The 25,343-nt window shown below is 39.0% G+C and overlaps 1 protein-coding gene across 4 annotated transcripts in view; it reads right to left on the bottom strand.

Annotated features, from left to right (window-relative positions):
* Positions 1-958: 958 nt before the first annotated feature.
* The window catches only part of LOC140187982 (guanine nucleotide-binding protein G(I)/G(S)/G(O) subunit gamma-7), a 163,926-nt gene continuing 139,541 nt past the window's right edge, over positions 959-25,343 (bottom strand). For all 4 annotated transcript variants that reach the window (XM_072243845.1, XM_072243847.1, XM_072243846.1 and 1 more), the window contains one exon: positions 959-10,503. In XM_072243845.1, coding sequence (XP_072099946.1) covers positions 10,378-10,503 — 126 coding nt within the window. In that variant the 3' untranslated portion in view covers positions 959-10,377. The remainder of the gene's footprint in view (positions 10,504-25,343) is intronic.

Genomic DNA, 25,343 nt, shown 5'->3' with positions numbered 1-25,343 from the left:
GGAACTTAGAAAATTCTTGGCAGTTTCTAGAGTAGATTACATGGTTGGCACAACACTGAGGGCTGAAGGGCCTGTAATGTGCTGTAGATTTCTAGGTTCTATGTTCTATGAAAAAACTTTTTCCACTCAGAAGGTAGTAAGTCTCAGATATATTCTACACCTGAGGGCTGTGGTTGCTTGGTCACTGATAACATTTAAGAGAAAGATGGATTGTTTTTGACAGAGCGAATTAAGGGATATAGTATTAATGTAGAAAAGAGATACTGATGTACCACTCTGTGATTTAACAGCTGTTATGTCAGATCATGCATAAGAGCTGGGATGGTCTATGCTTGCTTCTATTGTTATGCTAGTTTAAAGTATGAGGAAGTCTTGGTCAGAGCAATGTAATGGACTCGAACACCATTTTAGAGTAATAACATTTATGCAACTCAATATAGCTAATTAGATGCTACATTGTTGGAGGTGTCATCAACTGAGACCTTATCAAACTGATTCAGTGTAGAAAAATGGTTCAAATTAAAGCTGCCTGCTTTTCCTCTACCAAGCTTTCAAAGATCACTTTTACCAAAGCTTCGCTTCACTCCCATGACCACAATTTTGCACTCAGAGGCACATATCAGCTAGATTTCTCCCACAGTGCAGTTCTGCCCCTTCTTTAACCTTTTGCTTAAAGAGCACTACAGGCAGTGGGGGTGGAAGATCAACCTTTATCTTTTATTGTTTGAGAACTTAGTTTAAGCCAACTGCTTCCTTCTCCAGTAATTAGCATTTATAATTTGCAGAGGAAGCGAGTGAAGTGTGTGTGTGTGGGGGGAGGGGGGGAGAGAAAGAGCATTTGATATTTGTTGTAACAGTCCACACACAAATCACTGCAGGAGAGCCTGCTGAACCACAGCATCCTTTTAAAGAATAATCTCAAAGACATGTTTGAAAATGTAAATATTTTATTGTCATCAATTCCTTCTTTACACGTTCACAAAATAAACAAATGAACCAGGCAATGACACATTAGAAAAAAAGTTTAAGAGTATAGCTAAACTAGAAGAAAAAACAATATTACACACACTTCTTTTTATGGCAGTAAGAAATTCTGACAAGTTTGACAAATTCAGAATCTAGCAACCAAATTTGCTACAAAACATTATTAAATAGCATTAAACTTTCATTGTTAAGCTCATTTTGCAAATCAGGTTACGTGCTGAAGCTCTAGATTATCTGCATGACGGTATCAGACAACCAAGGTGAGATTTTCTTCATCTTTCATATAGTGTATTATAGTGCCAAGCATATTTTAAACAAAATCTTGTTAATGCACTAAAGTTATAACAAAAAAGATGAGCATTCTTGGAAAGAGCCAAGGGTAGCAAATGGGGCTTTGGACACTATCGCTATACACTAATAAAAATTATCATGCTAGTGAGAGGTGTGCTAATGCCTTGTCTGCAATTGCTAACTAAATTCACATACAAATAGTGGTATTTAATAGTAAAGTATTAATTGAACTAATCAAGATGAAACCTCTTTGTAGTCTTATCCAAACAGGGAAATACAGTGATCAAATTAAAGTTTTTCAAAATTATGAGACAGAGATTTCCAACCTATGGATTACGAATAGGGAGATTCTTCCAAGAAGTCTTGGAAATACATGGATGACTTAAGGAGTTGGGGAGCAATAGCAGGATAATGGTTAAGATCATCTTAGAAGTTTGATTTTAATTTGATATGAACAAAGCACTGGGTGAGTAAGGAAACAGCAATGTTACATTTCAAAAAGTGTTGGTGATCAAGTACATCTAATTTTAAAAATAGGATTAAATTTCTTCCTGTTCATCCACTGAAGCTTTTAAATAAGATAAATCTGTACAGAATAACCTTAGGAAATATGACATCAAGTTTATCTCATAAGGACAGGATGATTAACCTGCTCGAGGAATTTGGTCCCTTAGAAGTTAAGTTGTGGAAGATGAAAACTGCTCATAGCTATTAATCACATGATTACACTAGAACATTTTAAGAAAATTCTTTCAGCATGTGTGAATTGGGATTACCAGGTACATCAAAATGGCTATTGTTCGGAATAGTGAACCTAGCATAATGCTGTCAGGCTACATGAAGTGTTCAAATTGATGACACTATGAATCTGCTGTCAAACATATTTCAATATGATTTATTAAGGTACATTTGCTCTCTGTGCTTGAAATAATGTTCACTGACATTGAGTGACTTAAGCTCAGTACAATCCAATTGTAGATATAATTTGCTCTCACTTACAATGTTCAATTTGTGCAAGATCTCAGAAAGAAGCTTTTGGTCTGTGATCTGGCAAGAAGTTAAAAGTCTTTACAAGAGAACCGTGCAAAGGAAAATCCAACAAAACTTCTTGTTCCATAATAGTAATAAAACCCCTGTTTTTTTTTTGTTAAAGATACTGTGACTGGGAAGTCACTTTTGCTCCCACTCCAGAATTGAGGGCATGTGAATTGCACATTCCTCCTGACTGGGAATCAAGGTATCCTTCACCCACCCTACAATACTCTTTGATTTACACTAATCAGATTACACATTGTCTGATTTTCAGTAATTACTCAAAGTCTGAAATACTCAGCCAGATGCTTACAGATCGGAAATCTGCATTTTTCTTCTTTACTCCTGACAGTGAGGTCTAAAAACCATTTCACCATTCTCTAGAATTTATGCCTGGAAGGTCCATGTTATGTTGGGTCTGAAGCTCCAATTATTAATTGTCAGATATAGCAGTTATGAGGCATCATAATGGACAAAGTGCTTAGGCTGGGGACGAATAAGGTTCACGCAGGAAGGTCTCCTTCTGCCAATGTTGCCTGACCTGTTGAATATTTCCGGCATATTTAACATTTTGGGTTTTGGAGTATAAAATTCAGAAGGACCCTCTGGTATTGATTCCTGACAACCCCCCTAGAAAGCTGACATATTGATACTTGGCTGGATTATATTTGGTTTAAATTTCTTCTGTAAATAAAAATGAATGCAAATGCATTGAAGGTGCACAAAGAAAAATGCAAAATGAATACCACCAGCCCAAGGGGCTCTAACATTTATTAAGACAGCTGTGCTTTTGAAAATCAGTAAAACGTGGAAAATCTAGAATTTGACAATTTCTAGATACTGCACAAAAGAAAACTTGCTTGAAGTGGAATGTGCTAACTTGTCTTACTCTGATGAATGACAGACTGGCTTCACAAGGAAATGATGAAGCAGACAATGAGGCAGAAGCTCGAGAAAGGAGAGGATAAAGGTGGAATATTTCTGTGCATATTGGACCAAATCTACTGCATCAAAGAGGTTAACATCATCAAAGTGGTGAGTTGAAATTAGCAAAGACTTTCCATATTGTTCAAAAGCACAATACGTTAAATATGTGAAATATCCTTGGACAATTAAGAACAAGGCCTGAACAACGAGACTTCATAAAATCAAAAACATTTGACAAATAACTGAGTATTTTACATTATTCTATTAATGATTATTAAGTTAAATATTTATCCATTTGTCAAATGGTATACAAACCACTAAGTCAGAGCTTCCTTTTCCAAATAGCATACTCTTAAGTCCAGAAAATTGATTTTTAACTGAAAGCCTTTAGCTTCAATACAAAGGAACAGTTTATTTTTAAAAAAACTAGCTGGTAGTTTCAACATTTTTTTCAGGTTTGGAGATTGGTAAGAAAGACCCTGCATTTTAGGCATGCTTTTTCCTCCCTTGTTTCCATTACTGCAAATAATACTGAAAATGATCAGGTTCTCCAAGATCTTTACTTCAAAAAATTGGAATAACTATTGTTCTTAATAAGGAAGCAAATAAACAAAATTGCATCACTAAAGGAGGAAGATGAGTAACCAATGGTCTAGGTAACAGCCAGATAACCAAAGAACAGGAAAGTTGTAATTCAACACTGCCAATATTAGCAAATTTGTTTTACAAAGCAATTCTAAACACAGCCCATAATTAAAGGCACAGAAAGAAACAAAGCAAATGAGTATTTAATATATAAATGCTAACATGAAAATAATGTCTTATAAATGTAAGTATAAATTGAACTTAGAAACTGAACTCAGAATTTGTCACAGTATATTAATAGCTGTATTTTTACATTCTATTTAAATTACTTAAATTGGAATAGTACTTAAGGAGATGACACAGATGGGCATATGCACTTATGAGAAGTTCTTTTCAGTTTCAAAACAAGATGCCAATATGATCTAGCATACAGTAGATGCATCAGTTATGGACATTTTAAAAAAAGTTCATATTTGAAACTCAGTTTTGTTCCTTGACCTTTATATTTGTTCTCCCTAATGTAAATAGAAAGAACTTGAGCTAGTGCATTAATTTGGGTCAGCGAATAACTTGTGCAATACTATAATACTGCTCTCACTGAGAAATAATGAGTAGATTAGTTGAAATGCAGCTTAATTACTAATTATAAATAGTATTCTGCTTTATGGATCAGCATCAACTACATGGAAAATTAGGATGGAAAACTGAGCTCTAATTTGATAAAAGAACAGTCTTGGGACAACAAATGGATTGTACCTTCACTGATGAAATCAGCCAGACTTTTTCCCTAGGGCAGTAATGGCTAATACCAGGGGGGCATAATTTTAAGGTGATTGGAGCAAAGTATTAGGGGAGGGGATGCCAGAGGCAAGTTGTTTACATAGAGAGGGTGTGTGGAAAGCCCTACCAGGAGGATGGTAGACAAAGATACATTAGGGACATTTAAGAAACTCTTGGATAGGTACACGAATGATAGAAAAATGGAGGCCTATGTAGGAGGGAAAGTTAGATTGATCTTAGGGTAGATTAACAGGTTGGCGGGCACAACATCATGGGCTGAAGGGCCTGTACTTTCCTTTAAGGTTTTTATGTTATATTATAACATTAGCTATCACAATGGTATATACTGCACTTGGCCGTCTGTAGTCCAATTTTAATTTAAATGAATTTATAATTCTGACCAAGTCAATATGAAAGACTTTCAATTTGCTTTTAAAAATCTGCAAACCAGCTATGCACATTAAAATGCAATAAACAGTATAGTAAAATTCTAATAATCTGCTTGCCAACTATTTGGAAATCTCAACAGTTTGGTATCTGGCTCATAGTTGATGTTTCCCAGGATTTGCGTGCTGCCTTGACACCAAGGCCAAGATTTCTGTGCTGCCCTGACACTCACTGCAGCCCATATTTCCATATTCTATTTAACACTTCCAAATTCACTGGAAAATGTACAACAACACTAACAACTAAAAATAGGGAATTAAAAGTGTATTGGGTTATTAATAGGAATAGCATTCATGAGTCTGGAAAAACTAACAGAAAACAGTCTGGCACCGAAAGTCCCAATTGTATAATAGATTCAAATAACAGAATTTCTTATGGTGGTGTTGGGGAGGGATAGTTGATTGAACAACAAATAGAGATTTGTAATTTGAGCTTTTAACATTTTTGAAGAATGTTCATCCACTAGAAAACACAGCAGATCATAATTTATTATGATTTAGAATTACTCTGTAGCCAACCTGGAGACCTTCAAAGTCATAGCTAAGGTTATCACTGTTCAAGTTCAACCATGAAAGGCTGCTCTTTCATAAAATAACGCTTAAATGACTAATATTTGCAAATGAAAGGACAAGAAGAAATAAAATTAGTGAATAGACACCAAAAGCAGCGGCGAAATACTACTGTTGAGTCAATCTTTCCAAAGGAATCTGGAATGCAATCAATAAAACACATGTACAGAACATTGACAATGAGATTTCCCGTAATACCAAAATGGTAGATAGACTCAGCAACATTCGTGTACAAGGTTTGTGCTTTTAATTATTGATATACAATGCAATTTGTGTTAAACACCTTTAACATGTACAGCAATCAAGCAATAGTCTACTATACAGTAAATTATTTGGTGAATTAATGATATACCTTCATCTCTAAGAATTTCACATAAAAATATGGTAGAAAAATTTAACACTGGCAGCCTCCCTGACAACATGATGTGTGAAATATGCAGCCCAGGCAGCTCCAAAAACATATATACAATCTACCCAATAATTACCCAGCATCAATGGAAGGAACAATTTGATGAAACACTCCTACAGTTTCTTACTGATACATTACCAATTAAGTGAATTCACAAACAAGGGAACATTTGAACATAGGGACTTTAAATCCTTTCACATATCCAATGTTTAAAATACTTTTTCCATGCCAAGCAAGGGGGAAAATAAAACACAAGTACAAACCAGGGGACAAGAATGGAAGGAGTATCGAGGGATATTCAGCACATGCAGAATTGGAGTTGTCAAAAGCCTAGGATTCTAGCATCTGTGATTTAAGCTAAGACATGGTTAGTGGCAACATTTGAAAGAAACTAGGTGGAGGGTTTGTTGGCACAAAATCTCATTTAATTGATTAGAAAGAGGCGGCAAAGTAAACAGTCATTGGCAGACAAAATTAACTAGTGTAATATAAATTCTTGGTACGTTTAGCCATTTACTGGTAAAATACACTAGCCCACAATAGTAATAGCCTGAAGGATCATTGGTCAGTTCAATCAAGTGCAGGTAACATAAATATATTCATCAAAACCCAATCTACGTCTATTTATTGCATTCAGAATGGCTACCAAAAGCCTGAGTGCCAACCTTATGAACAGGACTATATTTATGTTGCATAAGAACTGTGTTGCATGAATGACGAAGTATTGTGCACAAGTGTAGGTCCTTTATTTAAATTATACCACACTTTCAACCTCCAGCTCAAAAGGTTGGAACAGTGTTATAATGCAAATGTACAGGAGCTCAAATAATGCAAGTTCACATCTCCAATGTGCCACAGATCAGTCTTATTCTTGGTCATTATGATTTAGTTAGAATGTTTGGACCCTTTTCTTAGAAGTCAGATTGCTTACTGTAATATTATTGAATTGACTTTCTTGGATTAAATCCAATTTGTCCCACTGCAAGCATTTAGAGAATGTTGATCTATTCAAAATTCTTGTTTATATATAGTATAAAATACTGTTGGACTTGGCTAGAAACCTCTAATGAATTAACAGAGGTGTTTGTTTTAAGATCAAAGGGATTTGATCGCAATTGTTTGAAGACCAGGGGGCCAAATGAAACCTCTAGAGGTGAAAAACTGAAGCTGTCCAATGAAATTTACCGAACTCAGAAATCTTCCAGTGTAATTACAAGTCACAATTATAATTAATTTGCATTTTTGTAACTTTTATTCTATGGTCTATAGTCCTTGTGTTTTCCTTTACCTGACAGATAATCATCTATTATAGGCGGGGTGGTTAGCATCCTATGGGAGGAGAACAAAAGGAAAACTTGGGTGAGGAGCATTGCCTGCATTATAGAAAAATAACATTTCTAACAGCAACTTAGTAATGAAAGGAAGTTTGCGTGGGTTATTGTTATGTTTATACCATATTTGATTTTTCTCGGTGCTGAGTCAGATACTTTTCATAGAGACATAAACACAGAATTTAATGATGCAGATGATTACTTCTGGTAAACAGTCACTGAAATCCAAATCAATCTATGCAGAGTTTGGAAGATAAATACATTCATACATAGAAGATAGAGTAGTAAATACTTGTCAAAAGGGTCTCTCAGGTTTTATAAAACATTTTGCATCTTTAAGGAAGTTTTGGTGCTGTATTAATGAAAGTTTTGACCAGATTACAAGGAGGAAGAAGAGGAAGATGACACTAATATCCTCAACACTTTAATCAGCCACAGTGATTGGAGATGGCACAGCTGAAGTGTACTTTCCCAGGTAGGAAAGGGCTCAGTAATTAATATGTTACAAGGCACAAGTCAGAGCCTAATGGATTAGTTTGCACTTGCCTGGATCAGTGCAACTGTAGCACCCAAGAGCATGACACCATATTAGACAAAGCAGCTCACTTGATTGCCAGCCCATCCATCCATTCACCATCAATGCTTTGTGGCTGCATTTACAAAATGCACCATAGTTACTCATCTACTATAAACAATATCATCTCCTAAACCCATGACATCCACCATCAAGTCTGGGGGCAGTAAATACACAGAAACACCACTAGCTGCAGATCTTTACAAGCTGCACAACATCTTGACCTAGTAAATCTCCCCAGCCCTTGATGAGAATTGGGTCTAAATTCTGGAATTATCTCCCAATATGGCAGTATCTTTACCAAGGTGAAAGCTTATCATCACCTCTCAAGGAAAAATGGATGGGCAATAAATAGTGGCTTTTTCACTAAAGCTGACACTCCAAACAATAAAAATGTTCCTCCAACTGTTCTGCTACTAAGTATGGAACCAAGCAGATATGTATGCTATGTATTTTTCAAAATATAAATAGCACCAAGTTGAAGTAATGCAATAAATTTAGGTTGGGATTTCAGAATAATATTCATCCAAGCACCTTGGTGGAATTATAATCTCTAATGCACTTAATTTGCGAAGAGTCCAGACAACTTGAGTTTTTATCTGAATATATTATGGATACTGAAATAAGAGATTAATAAATCCTAGTGCAAAATGCAGGCTGAACAGTTAGAAGACACAGCAAACTTTAAACTCAGGCAGGTTGTTTTGTTGTCTCTTGTACCCAAAAACTTAAAAGATACACAGATTTTGGATGACATTTATAATATATACAAAGACAGTGAATTTCCATTTCAATTTTCCCTTAACACTAGTCCGTTTTTTTTAAAATGTGGAAGCCTTTCAGCTTTGATAGGACAAAGGCTTTTCCCTGTTGAATGAGGTAGGACCTGAAGGTATATTAAAATCATGCAGCATTACCAGGTAGTTAATTTTATACCACAGGAAAATTCACTATCTGGGTAGATATCATTTACATTTGGCAGTTGTAATCAGAAGGAAAGCCTTTTTCAAAAGATACAGGAAAACTAACTTACAAATGTATGTTACTACTGTTGTATAAATACCTTACTTTCAAATTAGGAATTATAAAAGTTTACAGCAAGTACAGAGTAAAATCCTAGTTGGCACTAGTACTTTTCCCATTCCAGCCTGATATTGCAAGCAGAATGAAGTTGCTCTTACACTATTCAACTTGACTAACAATGAGGAGACAAGCACTGAAGTGTTGATCAGGTATTTTGCAGACTGTACCCACTTTTTTGTATAAATTCCGAAATACAGTCTGTTGAAATTGCTGAATTCATCTTAAGATTTTCTCAAATTTAATAGCTTCTTCCACAGTCCACAGAAACTGTTTTAATAACTTCTTCAAATCACAATTCATACAAATCTTAGCCAATTAAAAAATCTGATTTGCCAAAGGGCCAAAAGACCAGTTGACGTTTACTATTTATTCCTTTATCATTTACTATGCAGGATTTTAAATTACCTGAAGAAAATGTACAGTATTAGGTGCAACATACATTGCTTTCCCACCCAGTTTAAGTCAGTGATGAGTTTGTTATGCCTCCTTCCACCTCTTAAAAAAAAATCAAACTGCCAAATGCACTAGAGCACTATGTAATACAAATCTGAACCAATATTGATGCCATATATGTAGTGTTCTATATTAATTAGCAATTGTCAGTGTAAATCAAGACACTGAAAAATTATTCTGTACACATAACCTAAAAACAAATCCTTAACATTAAAGTTTCTATTACTTCTGATCTACCATAAGCTACACTCTGGAAACTTTGCTGCACAATGTTCAATTTTCTAAAACAGGTTTCTGACATTGATTAAAATAGATAATGTTTGGGAAGATACAGTTTCACAAAAATCCTATCACTGAGCTAAATTAATCAAACTTACTAATAAAACTAATACACCCAGTATTGATCAACTAAGCAGAGTAATTTAAAATTGACATTATTTACAAAGCCTGATTATGTACTTAAAGGGGATAAACCACTTCATGTTTAATGTTTCAATACTTGGACATTCAAATGAGGGTCTCAATTCTGTGTTAAATATTTGAAAATTCCTTCAAATTGAAGGTCCATATATTATACAATTCCATTTAACTGGGATTTCTACCAGAAAGGTAATCTGACATTTTCCCTCCCACCCACCACAACAAATATATCTACTTATTTCAATCAAACTTGAGACAAATGAGAAAGCACACTCATGAGAAAATTCATCCCCTTCTTAATCTGGTGAACTTAATTTTCATTGGCATTGACTAATTTCTAAATCCCCTTTGTTAGATTTGCAAACACTGGTTCAACTGTAGTTTTAAGTACAATCCATATTTAAACACCTCTTCACTGGTTAGAGTATTTAATAATGTTGGCAATCACAAATTGGCTTTTAATGCACTGTGCTTCATACATTATGGGCAAAGCTATAGGATGATGCAGGGCTTTTTCTCCTTGAAAGGATTTTCAGACGTTGGGACTCCAAGAATCAGTGGATCATTCCGGGCATGCTGTTCACAGTAATTCATAAGGTCTACAGCAGCCTTGGATACCTATAGAGGAAAAAAAATATTTTAGGCATGCATTATGAAAACTGATTACACACCCACTTCCTCCTTTCAATTATGAAACAGTTAATATTTCAGATCACCAACCTTGCATAAAGCTGAAATTAAATATTGGGATGGAGAGAGAAAACAAAAGGTATTATCTGGTGTGTATATACACATATATTTCAAATTTGTACTGAACAGTGTAGGAAGACCTACAGAAGTACTTCTGTCAGTGCTTAGGGGCATTTTTTGTAGGCTTCAAATAATTTCCAGGCAAAATTTTGGCTAAGGATTTGGGACTGTAATGGGGGAGAGGGCAGGCAATGCAGATGTTTCTTAATAAACAAAGATAGCCTACTCCTCTCCCTGCCCTCGCCACCACATGCAAATGGAATGCCCTCACGCAAAATTGGAATAATACAGTTAAATGTGAAAAATTACTATATTCTAAAACAAAGAATATCTAAATAGGCAATTCACTTTTTCCAACATTAAAACTGGCTATTCTAGTTTCTTTGGTGAGCAGAAAATTATTTAATCGTTTACAGAAGGGATTGCATACTTGATATTTGCAGGGCTGCACAGTAGCGTAGTGGTTAACACGACACTTTTCAGTGCCAGCAACTAGGATTCAATTCCTGCCGCTGTTTGTAAGGAGTTTGTACGTTTTCCCTGTGACAGCACGGGTTTCCTCCAGGTGCTCCAGCTACCTTCCACAGTCCAAAATGAACTGGTTGGAATCTTAATTGGTCATTGTAAATTGACCTGTGATTAGGCTAGGGTTAAATCAGGGGTTGAAGGGTCTACACCGTGCTGTTTCTCAATAAATAATGTCCGAAGCAGAATCAGTCAGCACGAGACTGAACAGGAGTTGCAAATCACTTACTCTCAGTCAGATAGAAAGAATGTTAGAAATAGGCCTGTACTGTGCTGTACTGTTCTATGTTCTATGTTAAACATGTCTACTAGACTTCAAATTTACCAGCGTCTCTGGTACATGTGTCCCCTGCATTTCAAACGTTTGCTTTACGAAACCTCACTGTTACGAAAGACCTACATTAGTACCCTATTTTTGCTTTCAGGTGTTTTCACTGTTACAAAAAAAAATTCAGTGCGTGATAAAAAATCAGCATGCAAAAAAATCAGCACGCAATAAAAGGCAGCGTGCCCCGAGCAGCCGCTCTCCCCTGGATTCTCGCTGGCATTGCTTAAGCACAAGCCTGTGAGCAGCCGTTTGCAAGATGAGTTCTATGGTATCGGAAAAGCCTGAAAGAGCTCGTAAGGGTGTTACACTTACGGTAAAACTAGACATAATTAAGTGTTTTGATCGTGGTGAACGAAGTAATAACAACGTGAGTTTGGCTTATGGAAGCTGATGAACATGATGTTGAAGAGGTTTTGGCATCCCCTCACCAAGAACTGACGCAATTGGAAGAAAAAAGGATAACTATTGAAACCGAATGAGTAATGATAAAGTACGACTTTAATTTTGAATTTAGGGGATACTTGCAGGATGGTTTGAGTCCTTATTAAAGAACTGTGTGATAGGAAAATATGCAAGGCTCAGCAGTCAAGCAAGCCTTCCACATCAGCCACAGCAGACGACGAACCTCGACCTTCGACATCGAGGTGGGCAGTCATAGGAGAAGATAAGCTGCCTGCTCTAATGGAAACAGGCCAGTGTCCCACCACCCCAACCCCCAGGCCACGGACAGATACCGATTTGCGGAGAATGCAAAGGTAGCCGGGAGGCACACAGCACATCGTTAGGAAAAATGCCTAAGTAAACATACTTATTAATTAGGTGCCGCCGACATGTAATTGTCGGCCCAGATCTGAGACCACGCAATCGGAAATCGGCACTGATCTGGGTCGACAATTACGGGCGGCACATAATTAATTAGCATGTTTGTTTTGGCTTTTTTCTTAAAGATGTGCTGTGTACCTCCCGGCTATCGCTGGACCCCTGCGTTCTTCGCGGCAATGTATCGCTCAGCGGCCTGGAGGGTGGGGGGCCACTGCACCACCCAAACTCCGACGACTCAGTCTAACACACCATCATCAGTGTGCTCGGCGCTGTCCCGATTCCCATAAGTGATACTACACTGTACATACATTATTTCTACTTTATATCAGCTGTGCATTTTTAAGTGTTATTTGGTATGATTTGGCAGCTTCAAAGCTTAAAGGTTACTGGAGAGCGCTTGCGCGTTTTGCCAACAGCGCTTACGTGAGATTTTCTGCAGACGGCGCTTGCGTGAGATTTTCGCTCTGGAGAACAGTTTGGTAATGATTGTGGAAAAGTATTTCTACTTTATATAGGCTGTGCATTTATCATATCATTCCTGCTTTTACTATATGTTACTGTTATTTTAGGTTTTATGTTTTATTTGGCATGATTTATTAGGTTATTTTTGGGTCTGCAGACCCTCACAAATTTTTCCCATATAAATAAATGGTAATCGCTTCTTTGCTTTACGACATTTCGGCTTACGAACCGTTTCATAGCAACGCTCTACCTTCGGATGGCGGGGGAAACCTACTTACGATTTACATGTTAACTGTATTACTAATATAATGTCTCAATTAATTTTTTGTTTGATATAAGTGTGTAAATGTATGGAATGTAGTGGTGTGAGTTACACTAGTGTCTGTCACACATTCTTAAATTGAATTGTACTGAATGATCTTTATTGTCATTATACATAGGTACAATGAAACTCTGTTTGGCTTCCTCTCAGGCAATTAAATAAAGCATTAGATAAAAACAAGACAGTAATAGAAAAACAGTATTAAATAGATAAGTAGCAGAAAATAAGTTGCGGCAGCACCAGACTATCACAGTAATGCACAAAGTAACCACAATAGATTCTATGATGACTTTTCTATCTGGAAGAATCCTCTGCAGAAAAAAAAACTGCAACATTTTCAAATCCCTCATCAAATACACATTTAGAAAGGGTAATTTGAAAATTACAGGCAGCAGTTTGCTGTGAGAAGCTTTGTGACATCTAATCATCATTCATTAGCACCCTACCTATAATAATAGATAGGGCAAGGACATGTTATACTATTGTCATGCAAAGTGTAGTTTAAAATAGGAACAGAACTGTAAAAGGTGCATTCCAACTTAACCTTCTTAATGTGGCATTGAAGTATTATTTCTAATTTTTGCTCTTCTCTTCATAGGGCACCATTTATTCCAGGGTATAGATATCAATGTGTCAGTTACCGTCAAACTGCAATGAGTATCAACAAAAAAAATGAAGGCCTGATAGCCAAATATGATCCGATCTATGTATTACACATGCAGGTGTTTTACAACATATTAACAGCAGAATTGAAATATTCATTCATTTTGTTTCATTGAAGTTACATGTGGCTCTCAAAATGCTCCCAGAGAGTTTTAAAGATAACTAATAGATCTATTTTTTGTGGGATGCACTGATCAGTGGCTAGCATTACATGTGGAAAAAATGAATTTTTGATGAAGAAATAATAGATAAACTTTTAAAATAATCATTGATTGGTACTGACTACAGTTAACACTTTATGGAAACTGAAAACTGACAAAACTCGTTAGATTCTGGACTAGTTCCTGAGGATTGGAGGGTGGCTAATGTAATCCCACTTTTTAAAAAGGAGGGAGAGAGAAACCGGGGAATTATAGACCAGTTAGCCTAACGTCGGTGGTGGGGAAACTGCTGGAGTCAGTTATCAAAGATGTGGTAACAGCACATTTGGAAAGCGGTGAAATCATCGGACAAAGTCAGCATGGATTTGTGAAAGGAAAATCATGTCTGACGAATCTCATAGAATTTTTTGAGGATGTAACCAGTAGAGTGGATAGGGGAGAACCAGTGGATGTGGTATATTTGGATTTTCAAAAGGCTTTTGACAAGGTCCCACACAGGAGATGCAAACTTAAAGCACACGGTATTGGGGGTAAGGTATTGATGTGGATGGAGAATTGGTTAGCAGACAGGAAGCAAAGAGTGGGAATAAACGGGACCTTTTCAGAATGGCAGGCGGTGACTAGTGGGGTACCGCAAGGCTCAGTGCTGGGACCCCAGTTGTTTACAATATATATTAATGACTTGGATGAGGGAATTAAATGCAGCATCTCCAAGTTTGCGGATGACACGAAGCTGGGTGGCAGAGTTAGCTGTGAGGAGGATGCTAAGAGGATGCAAAGTGACTTGGATAGGTTGGGTGAGTGGGCAAATTCATGGCAGATGCAATTTAATGTGGATAAATGTGAAGTTATCCACTTTGGTGGCAAAAATAGGAAAACAGATTATTATCTGAATGGTGGCCGATTAGGAAAAGGGGAGGTGCAACAAGACCTGGGTGTCATTATACACCAGTCATTGAAAGTGGGCATGCAGGTACAGCAGGCGGTGAAAAAGGCAAATGGTATGCTGGCATTTATAGGGAAAGGATTCCAGTACAGGAGCAGGGGGGTACTACTGCAGTTGTACAAGGCCTTGGTGAGACCACACCTGGAGTATTGTGTGCAGTTTTGGTCCCCTAATCTGAGGAAAGACATCCTTGCCATAGAGGGAGTACAAAGAAGGTTCACCAGATTGATTCCTGGGATGGCAGGACTTTCACATGAAGAAAGACTGGATGAACTGGGCTTGTACTCGTTGGAATTTAGAAGATTGAGGGGGGATCTGATTGAAACGTATAAAATCCTAAAGGGATTGGACAGGCTAGATGCAGGAAGATTGTTCCCGATGTTGGGGAAGTCCAGAACAAGGGGTCACAGTTTGAGGATAAAGGGGAAGCCTTTTAGGACCGAGATTAGGAAAAACTTCTTCACACAGAGAGTGGTGAATCTGTGGAATTCTCTGCCACAGGAAACAGTTGAGGCCAGTTCATTGGCTATATTTAAGAGGGAGTTAGATATGGCCCTTGTGGCTACGGGGATCAGGGAGTATGGAGGGAAGGCTGGGGCGGGGTTCTGAGTTGGATGATCAGCCATGATCATAATAAATGGCGGTGCATGGTCGAAGGGCCGAATGGCCTACTCCTGCACCTATTTTCTATGTTTCTATATCAAATCTATTATTTAAATAACTGAGAACACCTGACTTTCAATTAAACACTAATTGCATATTTACTTAAGTCATAGGAGGCCATGCTAGCTCACAGACCAATCACATTCCTTCTTTATTTTGCATGGAACCTATTCATTCCCCCCGCCTCCCCATCAATTCCCTTTGGACCCTATCACTATGGGCAATTTACAGTGGCAAGCAAATCCACCAGCTTGCCTTGGAGTACCAGGTCACAGGGAGAATGTGCAAACTCCACACCAACAGGACTTGAGGTCAAGACTGAACTCAGGTCACTGGAGCTGTGACAGAGCAGCTATATTAGGTATGCCACTGTGCCAAACTGAACCAAAAGCAAACATTCAAACCCTAAAGATCTGGAATGCATCTAGTCATAAGGTTTTTTTTCGATGAATCTTAAGTGCTATATTCCAACAAGTGCTTATTATACCTGAAATTAAAGGGGAAAAAAAATCAATTCTCAGAAGATGCAGTCCCTATAAAAAGTATTCACCCCCCCCCCCGGAAGTTTTTATTGTTTTATAATACTGAATCACAGTGGATTTGTTTGGCTTTTTTTTTGAAACTGATAAACAGAAAAAGATTCTTTCGTGTCAAAGTGAAAACAAATCTCTACGAAGTGATCAAAATTAATTACAAATATAAAACACAAAATAATTGAACAAGTATTCAACCCCTTTGACATGACACCAAATCATCACCGGTGCAGCCAATTGGTTTTAGAAGTCACCTGTGTGCAAGTCAAGGTGTTTCAATTGATTGTATTAAAAATACACCTGTATCTAGAAGGTCCAACCGCTGCTGAGTCAGTATCCTGGCAAAAACCACACCATGAAGACAAAGGAACATTTCAAGCAACGCTGCAAAAAGGTTATTGAAACGCACAAGTCAAGAGATGGATACAATAAAATTTCTAAGTTACTGAATATCCCTTGGAGTACAGTTAAGTCAATCAAGAAATGGAAAGAATAGGGTACAGCTGTACATCTGCCTAGAGCAGGTCATCCTCAAAAACTGAGTGACCATGCAAGGAGACTAGTGAGGGAGGCCACCAGAAGACCCATGACAACTGTAGAGGAGTAACAAGCTTCAATGGCTGAAATGGCGGAGACTGCACATACAACAACCGTTGCCCAGGAGCTTCACCAGTTGCAGCTTTATGGGAGAGTGGCAAAGAGAAAGCCACTGTTGAAAAAACTCAGAAGAACTCTTGGCTAGAGTTTGCCAGAAGGCATGTGGGAGACTCTGAAGTCAACTGGAAGAAGGTTCTATGGTCTGATGAAACCTAAATTGAGCTTTTTGGCATCAGACTAAATGCTGTTTGGTGTAAGCCAAACACCACATATCAAAAACACACCATTCCTACCATGAAGCATGGTGGTGGCTGCATCATGCTATGGGGATTCTTCACTGCAGCAGGCCCTGGAAGGCTTGTGAAGGTAGAGGGTAAAGTGAATGCAGCAAAATACAGAGAAATCCTGGAGGAAAACCTGATGCAGTTTGCAAGAGAACTGCAACTTGGGAGATTTGTTTTCCAGCAAGATAATGACCACAAGCTTAAATCCAAAGGTACACAGGAATGTCTTAAAAACAACAAAGTTAATATCCTGGAGTGGGCAACTCAGAGTCCAGACCTCAATCCAATTGAAAATTTGTGGCTGGACTTGAAAAGAATTGTTCACTCACGATCCCTATGCTATCTGACAGAGCTTGAGCAGTTTTGTAAAGAAGAATGGGGAAAAATTGCAGTGTCAAGTTGTTCAAAGCTGATAGAGACCTATGCACACAGACTCAAGGCTGTAATTGCTGCCAAAGGTGCATCTACTAAATACTGACTTGGAAGGGGTGAGTAATTATGCAATCAATTATTGTTTAAGAATTGTAATACATTTAGAGCAACTTGTAGAAATGTGTTTTCACTTTGACATGAAAGAATCTTTTCTGTTGATCAGTGTCAAAAAAGCCAAATTAAATCCACTATGATGATGATGACGTCGTCGACTCAGACCTGAGAGGCCAGCGTCAGGCATTTTCATGCCTTACAAGGCACAGTCCGAAAGGCTGTGGGGTGGGCGCCACTCCTCGCACAGACATTTCGCAGTATTATTTTACGAGGCCGAGTTGCGAGCTCGACATCAACCTGGCACGGATGGAGAGCGCGCATGGGGGCGGACTGTCACTGGATCAAACTCGGGAACCTCCGTTCTCGAGTCCAGCGCTGATCTCACTGCGCCACCAGCCGACCTTAAATCCACTATGATTCAATGTTTTAAAACAATAAAACATGAAAACTCCCGGGGGGGGGGAATACTTTTTAAAGGCACTGTATATGATAAATACTGGGTTACTGACAAACACAATAACCTTAACAAAATAAATCATTACTAGAGCCAGAGAGTACTGAGGTTTCATTTAAATTCGATCTGTAGGCTTGGGGGTTGGAAAAGAAAGGATGATACAGCAGTGAAATAGGTGCTGCTGTTGCTGCTTCACAGTTCTAATAATCTGAGTTTGATCCTGAATCCCTACACTCTCTTTGTGGATTTGGTGTGTTCCCCTGTGACCATGTTTTCCATGTCCTATTAAATGCCTCGTTGGCATTTTAACTGGCTATTATAAATTACTCCTGATACTGGTGGCTGGCTGAGGGATCGGGCAGGGTGCTCTTGATGGGTTAGGTACTTCGGAGAGAATAGTAAACAAAAGGGGAACTGGGAATGTGCCATGACCAAGCATAGACTGGACAGTCTATTTGGCTGCACAGCCCTCATTTCAAATTGTAATATGAAAAGAATTTCAGCTGGCACTCCAGCTCCTAACTTCTCAAACATTTCTTCTGAGAGTACAAATCCATACTTGAGGCACAAAACTACAGAACCTGACAGCCATCGACACATAATTAAACATTAGCACCAAATGTTACCAACTATATAGAAAGGAGAAAGCATGACAAAATTAGTAGATATTGAGGATATTAAATCTCCAAAATTGAAAACTCTTGTGTCATGAAGTCTGAAACAATACTCTATAATAATTTGATTAAAATTTTGATTTTACTCAATCTTAATCAGATTTGACCTTCCATGATAAATAGAAAACTTAATTGAATTATAAATTAATGATGGAATATAATCCTTTTAAACTATGAAAGTTCCCACCTAATTAAAAATATCTCATTTCAACCTGTTAATCAATTTCAAACAGCAGTTGTAGTCTTTGTCTAATATTTGCATAAATGGAACACAGTTTCATTCTACTTACAGCAAATTGCTCTGAAATTTTGACAATTTCTTTCAATGGCAACCTTTCACTGCTTTTGAACATTCAAAAACAAATATCAAAAATAAAAGCAAAGCAAGATTGGACTCCGTGCATAACAGGAAACATTGTAAAATATTACAGCCCACTCAAAAAAGATCAGCTGTTTTTATTGATTATAAAGCACACCTGCCAGTATGCCCACTTAAATCCTTCTGGACAACTTTAAAGAATTCACAATAAAACCAAAACATCCTGTATGTGTCACAATGTTGTGTTAGTACTATTTTCTGTTATAAATAATATTGAACATTTTGAAGTGAAAATACTAGCTCACTGAGACTTCCATATTTTGCGAGTTGGGGGGGGGGAGAGAGAGAAAGACGATTAGTGCCAAATAACAGTTTGTGTGGGAGGAATACATATTGAGCAATTCCAATGATGTGCTGCTGCTGGGAAAGGAGAAAGTAATTTTTCCCGTTCTTTATATGTTACTCAGCAATGGTCAACCCAATTTACTTGTACTCAATGGTCCAAACACTATCTCAATCATAGTTTAGTTCCAGCACAGATTAAAATTCTTCCAAATTTGGATTGTGAACAATGTATTTTTCAACACAATATATTCTCATGTGAGTGAGCACAGGCAGTGTAGATTTATCAAAGAAAGAGATGATGTCCAACAATGACTCTTATAATTGTATGTACCTTTATCAGGTTACCCTTCAGTCATTTTCCTCCTGAGAAAACAAATCCAGCCTATACAATCTTTCCCCATAACTAGAGTCTTCTAATCCAGATAACATCCTGGTGAATCTCCTTTGCACTCTCTCTAGAACAACCACATTCTTTCTGCAGTATGGTGACCAGAATAGCACACAGTACTCCTAATGTTTTATAAAATTGCAACATAATGTTCCAAAGACAATTATGCCATCTATCTTCTTTTTTTAAACCACCCTATCTATGCAGCCACATTTAGGGAACCGACCTTGAACCCTCAAGTTTCCTCTGTTGATCAACATCCTTAATGCCCTACCATTTACTCTCAACATCCTACCCTTATTTGAACTCCAAAAATGCATCAATTTAAATTCCATCATGTCAATGCTCCATTAAATTTTCCTTCTTGGATTGCAAGCTCTGTCATGTCTAAGGAGATTAAAAGCAATAGTTCTGCAGGTACCTACATGCTAAGTTCCAACAACAACAGCAAAAAATCAATTTTGGTGATAGAAAAAAGGGAAGGAGATCCAGCAACTGGATGAAAACCACATCAGGTTTGGATCCTTTATCACTATCAAAACAATGTATGGTCCAAAAGCCCAATGATTATCCTCACTAAAGGCCAAGAATGAAGGAGAGCTACAAGGGGAGAGAGAGAAAGTCAGTGCTTCCTAGAAGAAGCAAAGGATTTCTGAATCAAGACCATTCATGACACATGTTCTTATCTCCATTCTATAACACACCAGTTCAATTTCAGCACTAAAAAACCCTGACAAAAGGCATCAGCTAGAAATCAAATCTTCTGGAGTAACAACATCCATGTAGGTATTGGCATAAATTCAGAGCATTATCTCTGCTACCTGGGAAGAGGATGACAGATGCCATAATCTTATTTTCTCAAGGAAGATGACAAAATTGATTGGAATAATTATAGAGGAATCTCCCTGTTACTTGTGCAGGGGATGTCATCACCATAGTCCTTCTCAACTGCTTCCTTAAAAGTTCATTATATAGCCTTGGAAAAAGTGGATCATTTGTTGTACCTCAGGAGGTACAGCTCAACAAAGGCATCCATCAATAATTTAATTTAATTCAATACAATGCCCAGTGCAGATTTTGTCCATTTGAGGAAGAGTGCTTGAAAATCAAGAACTCAAGTTCAGCAGCAAGCATGTGGTCGACTGGACAATAGTGATCACCACCCTCCTGTATGCTTTGGAGACAGTCTGGCTAAAATTCTTTCAAGCATTGGAGTGGTACTAACAATGCATCTCTTTGCAAGTCTTCCAATCCATTAGGGTAAGTGAATAAAAAATGAGGGTTCTTACTGCATCAATCCATTTCAAACGATCAAGCCACATTATCCACATGGCTGGCAGCAGACTCCCAAAGGATTTCCATTCCAATAAGAGATTTGCTTCCTTATTCATTATTGGAAACCACTAACCCATGACTACTCAAGGTGAAGGAACTGTTTCCCCACTCCTGAAAGCTATCACCCAGTCTGAAAGGAACAAGAGAGACCCAAGCAATAACAACACAAGCAGTGTAGAAACTCATCCCTCAAAAAAAAACCCACCTCTGATAGACTCTGCACAACCTGTTCTTTAACAGATTTGACATTGTGGCCCCTGCCCATCCCCCACATGAGCCATCTGTTGTCAGCCACCAACCAACACATACTCCACTCTCCCCTCCTACCCCTCCTCACAGTCCCCTACCCTGCTCTCATGACTATACCCCTTCCCCATACGAAACCACCACGGTGGGCTTCACAGCTGAACAGGTGAGAAGACAGCTGAAACGTTTCAACCCAAGCAAGACTGCAGGACCGGATGGTGTCAGTACCAGGGTGCTCAAAGCCTGTGCCCCTCAGCTATGTGGAGTACTTCGCCACATCTTCAACCTGAGCCTGAGGCTCCAGAGGGTTCCTGTACTGTGAAAGATGTCCGGCCTCGTCCCTGTACTGAAGATGCCACGCCCTAGTGGCCTCAATGACTACAATACCGGTGGCATTGACCTCCCACATCATGAAGACCCTGGAGAGACTTGTTCTGGAGCTGCTCCGGCCTATGGTCAGGCCACACTTAGATCCCCTCCAGATCGCCTACCAGCCCCGACTAGGAGTTGAGGATGCCATCGTCTACCTGCTGAACCGTGTCTACGCCCACCTGGACAAGCCAGCGAGCACCATGAGGGTCATGTTTTTTTTGACTGCTCCCGTGTGTTCAACACCATCCGCCCTGCTCTGCTGGGGGAGAAGCTGACAGCGATGCAGGTGGATGCTTCCCTGGAATCAGGGATTCTTGATGTCCTGACAGGCAGACCACAGTACGTGTGCTTGCAACACTGTGTGTCTGACAGAGTGATCAGCAGCACTGGGGCTCCACAGGGGACTGTCTTGTCTCCCTTTCTCTTCACCATTTACACCTCGGACTTCAACTACTGCACAGAGTCTTGTCATCTTCAGAAGTTTTCTGATGACTCTGCCATAGTTGGATGCATCAGCAAGGGAGATGAGGCTGAGTACAGGGCTATGGTAGGAAACTTTGTCACATGGTGTGAGCAGAATTATCTGTAGCTTAATGTGAAAAAGACTAAGGAGCTGGTGGTAGACCTGAGGAGAGCTAAGGTAGCGGTGACCCCTGCTTCCATCCAGGGGGTCAGTGTGGACATGGTGGAGGATTACAAATACCTGGGGATACGAATTGACAATAAACTGGACTGGTCAAAGAACACAGAGGCTGTCTACAAGAAGGGTCAGAGCCATCTCTATTTCCTGAGGAGACTGAGGTCCTTTAACATCTGCCGGACGATGCTGAGGATGTTCTACGAGTCTGTGGTGGCCAGTGCTATCATGTTTGCTGTTGTGTGCTGGGGCAGCAGACTCAGGGTAGCAGACACCAACAGAATCAACAAACTCATTCGTAAGGCCAGTGATGTTGTGGGGATGGAACTGGACTCTCTCACAGTGGTGTCTGAAAAGAGGATGCAGTCCAAGATGCATGCTATCTTGGACAATGTCTCCCATCCACTACATAATGTACTGGTTGGGCACAGGAGTACATTCAGCCAAAGACTCATTCCACCGAGATGCAACACAGAGCGTCATAGGAAGTCATTCCTGCCTGTGGTCATCAAACTTTACAACCCCTCCCTTGGAGGGTCAAACACCCTGAGCCAATAGGCTGGTCCTGGACTTATTTCATAATTTATTGGCATAATTTACATATTACTATTGAACTATTTATGGTTCTATTACTATTTATTATTTATGGTGCAACTGTAACAAAAACCAATTTCCCCCAGGATCAATAAAGTATGACTACGACTGTAAGACTTGCCAACCATCACAGGAACAGAATTAATGTAGAAATAACATTTTAACTCCAAGGGACTGCCAAAGGAGGAGCTCTGTACAAATTAGATCTTTCTCCTTGTGCAATGGTTAAATTTGCAAAATTTTGCAGCTAAAATGCTAGTAGAAATGGATGGTTGCCAGAAATCAGTTTCTTCCTCTACTCTAACCCCAAAATAAATGAAGACTATTAGGATTAGGAGTAGTAGTTTACAGACACAAAAGCAGCCAAATTGAAATTAATTTGCATGATTCAACGGGTGGGTTCCACTGACTCGTTCAAAACACAGTTCAGAATTTGAGAGTCACAAGTCATTAACTGGCTCCAGACTCTAGACTGCTGTACTATGCCTTCAGGCCTTTTGACTTAAATAGAATTAAAGCACAGAGACTCAAGAAGTCAGGCAGCAAGGTTTAAGCAAAAGTTAAAATGCAAGACAGAAGCCAAGTTAAAAACATTGTTCTATGATAATTAAAAATATTACTACAAAGGCCTTTTTTGGAGTCGGGTGTAAATATAAGTCACCTGCATTGTGTTTGGTTCTAACTAAAACAAATCAAAACAATGATTCCTTCATGCAACAATTACAGAAAATAGTGATTAACATTTTAAGGAAAGCATTTCTTTATGAAAACTGGGTTCCAGCCAAGGCAGAAATAGCAAGATTTTGTTTCTGAAAATTAATTGGTTTATCACTGTTATATGCAAGCTGGCCAGTGGATAAACAGTTGATGTTTTGGGCTGAGACTCTTCAAGACTGGAAAGAAAGGGGAAAGACTAAAATAAAAAGGTGGGGGGAGGGGAAGGACAAGCAGCTGTTAGAAGGTGACAGGAGGGGAGAGTGGTCTATGGGACAAAGGGAAGAGGGGAGAGCACCAAGGGGAGGTGATAGACAGATGAGAAGAGTTAAGAGACTAGAGTGGGGAATAGAAGAGAGAAAGGGGAGAGAAAAATTTACTGGAAGGAGAAATTGATATTCATGCCATCGGTTGGAGGCTACTTAGAAGGAATATGAAATGTTGCTTCTCCACCCTGAAAGTGGCTTCATCGTGGCGAAAGAGGAGGCCATGTCAGAACAGGAATGGGGCTAGGAATTAAAATGGTTGGCCACTGGGAAATTCTGGTTTTGGCAGATGGAATTGAGGTCACCCAATTTAGGTCAGGTTTCACCAATGTAAAGGAAACCGCATCAGGAGCACCAGAAACAATAGACGACCCTAACACATTCATAGGTAAAGTGTTGCCTCACCTGGAAGGACTGTTTGGGGGCCCTGAATGGAGTTAAGGGAGGAAGTAAATGGGCAAGTGTAGCATATCTGTCACTTGCAGGAAAATGTGCCAGAAGGGAGATTCGTGGGGAGGAGCAAATGGACAAGGGAATCACAGAGGAAGCAATCCCTGCGGAAAGTGGAGAGTGGAAAGGGTGGTAAAGATGTGCTTGGTGGTAGCATCCCATTGAAGACGATGGAAGCCGCAGAAAATAATGTGTTGAATATGGAGGCTCATGGGATGGAAGGTGAGGACAAGAGGAACTCTACTCCTGTTAAGGTGGGGGGGGGGGGGGTTGGGAAGATGGGTGAGTGCAGATGCCCAGGAAATAGAGACGTGGGTGAGAGCAGAATCAACAGTAGAGGAAGTGAAATCATATTCTTTGAAGGAGGACAATACCTCTGATGACCTAGAAAGGAAAGTCTCATCATGGGAATAGAACAGAAAAGGGAATAGCATTTTTACTGCAGATGGTGAGAAGCGGGAAAGTCAAGATAACCGTGGGAATTAGTAGATTGGTAAAAGATATCGGTAGACTGTTTGTCTCCAGAGATTGAGACGGAAACATCGATAAAGGGGAGGGAGGTGTCAGAAATGGACCAAATGAATTTAAGGATAGGGTGGAAGTCGGATGCAAAGTTAACATAGAAACATAGAAAACCTACAGCACAATACAAGCCCTTCTGCCCACAATGCTGGGCCAAACATGTACTTACTTTAGAAATTACCTAGGGTTACCCATAGCCCTCTACTTTTCAAAGCTCCACATACCTATCCAGGAGCCTCTTAAAGGATCCTATTGTATCCACCTCCACTACAGTTGCTGGCAGCCCATTCCACGTAATCACCACTCTCTGTGTTAAAAAAAAACTTACCCCTGACATCTCCTTTGTACCTACTTCCAAGCACCTTAAAACAGCCCTCTTGAGTTAGCCATTTCAGCCCTGGGAAAAAGCCTCTGACCGTCCACACAATCAATGCCTTTCATCATCTTATACACCTCTATCAGGTCACCTCTCATCCTCCGTCGCTCCAATGAGAAAAGGCCAAATTCACTAACCTTATTCTCATAAGGCATGCTCCCATGCTCCCCAATCCAGGCAACATCCTTGTAAATCTCCTCTGCACCCTTTCTATAGTTTCCACA

Source organism: Mobula birostris, chromosome 26 (assembly GCF_030028105.1).
Source record: "Mobula birostris isolate sMobBir1 chromosome 26, sMobBir1.hap1, whole genome shotgun sequence".
NCBI lineage: Eukaryota > Metazoa > Chordata > Chondrichthyes > Myliobatiformes > Myliobatidae > Mobula > Mobula birostris.
Note: the sequence above shows the minus strand (reverse complement) of the source record. Positions and strands in the feature narration are given on the sequence as shown.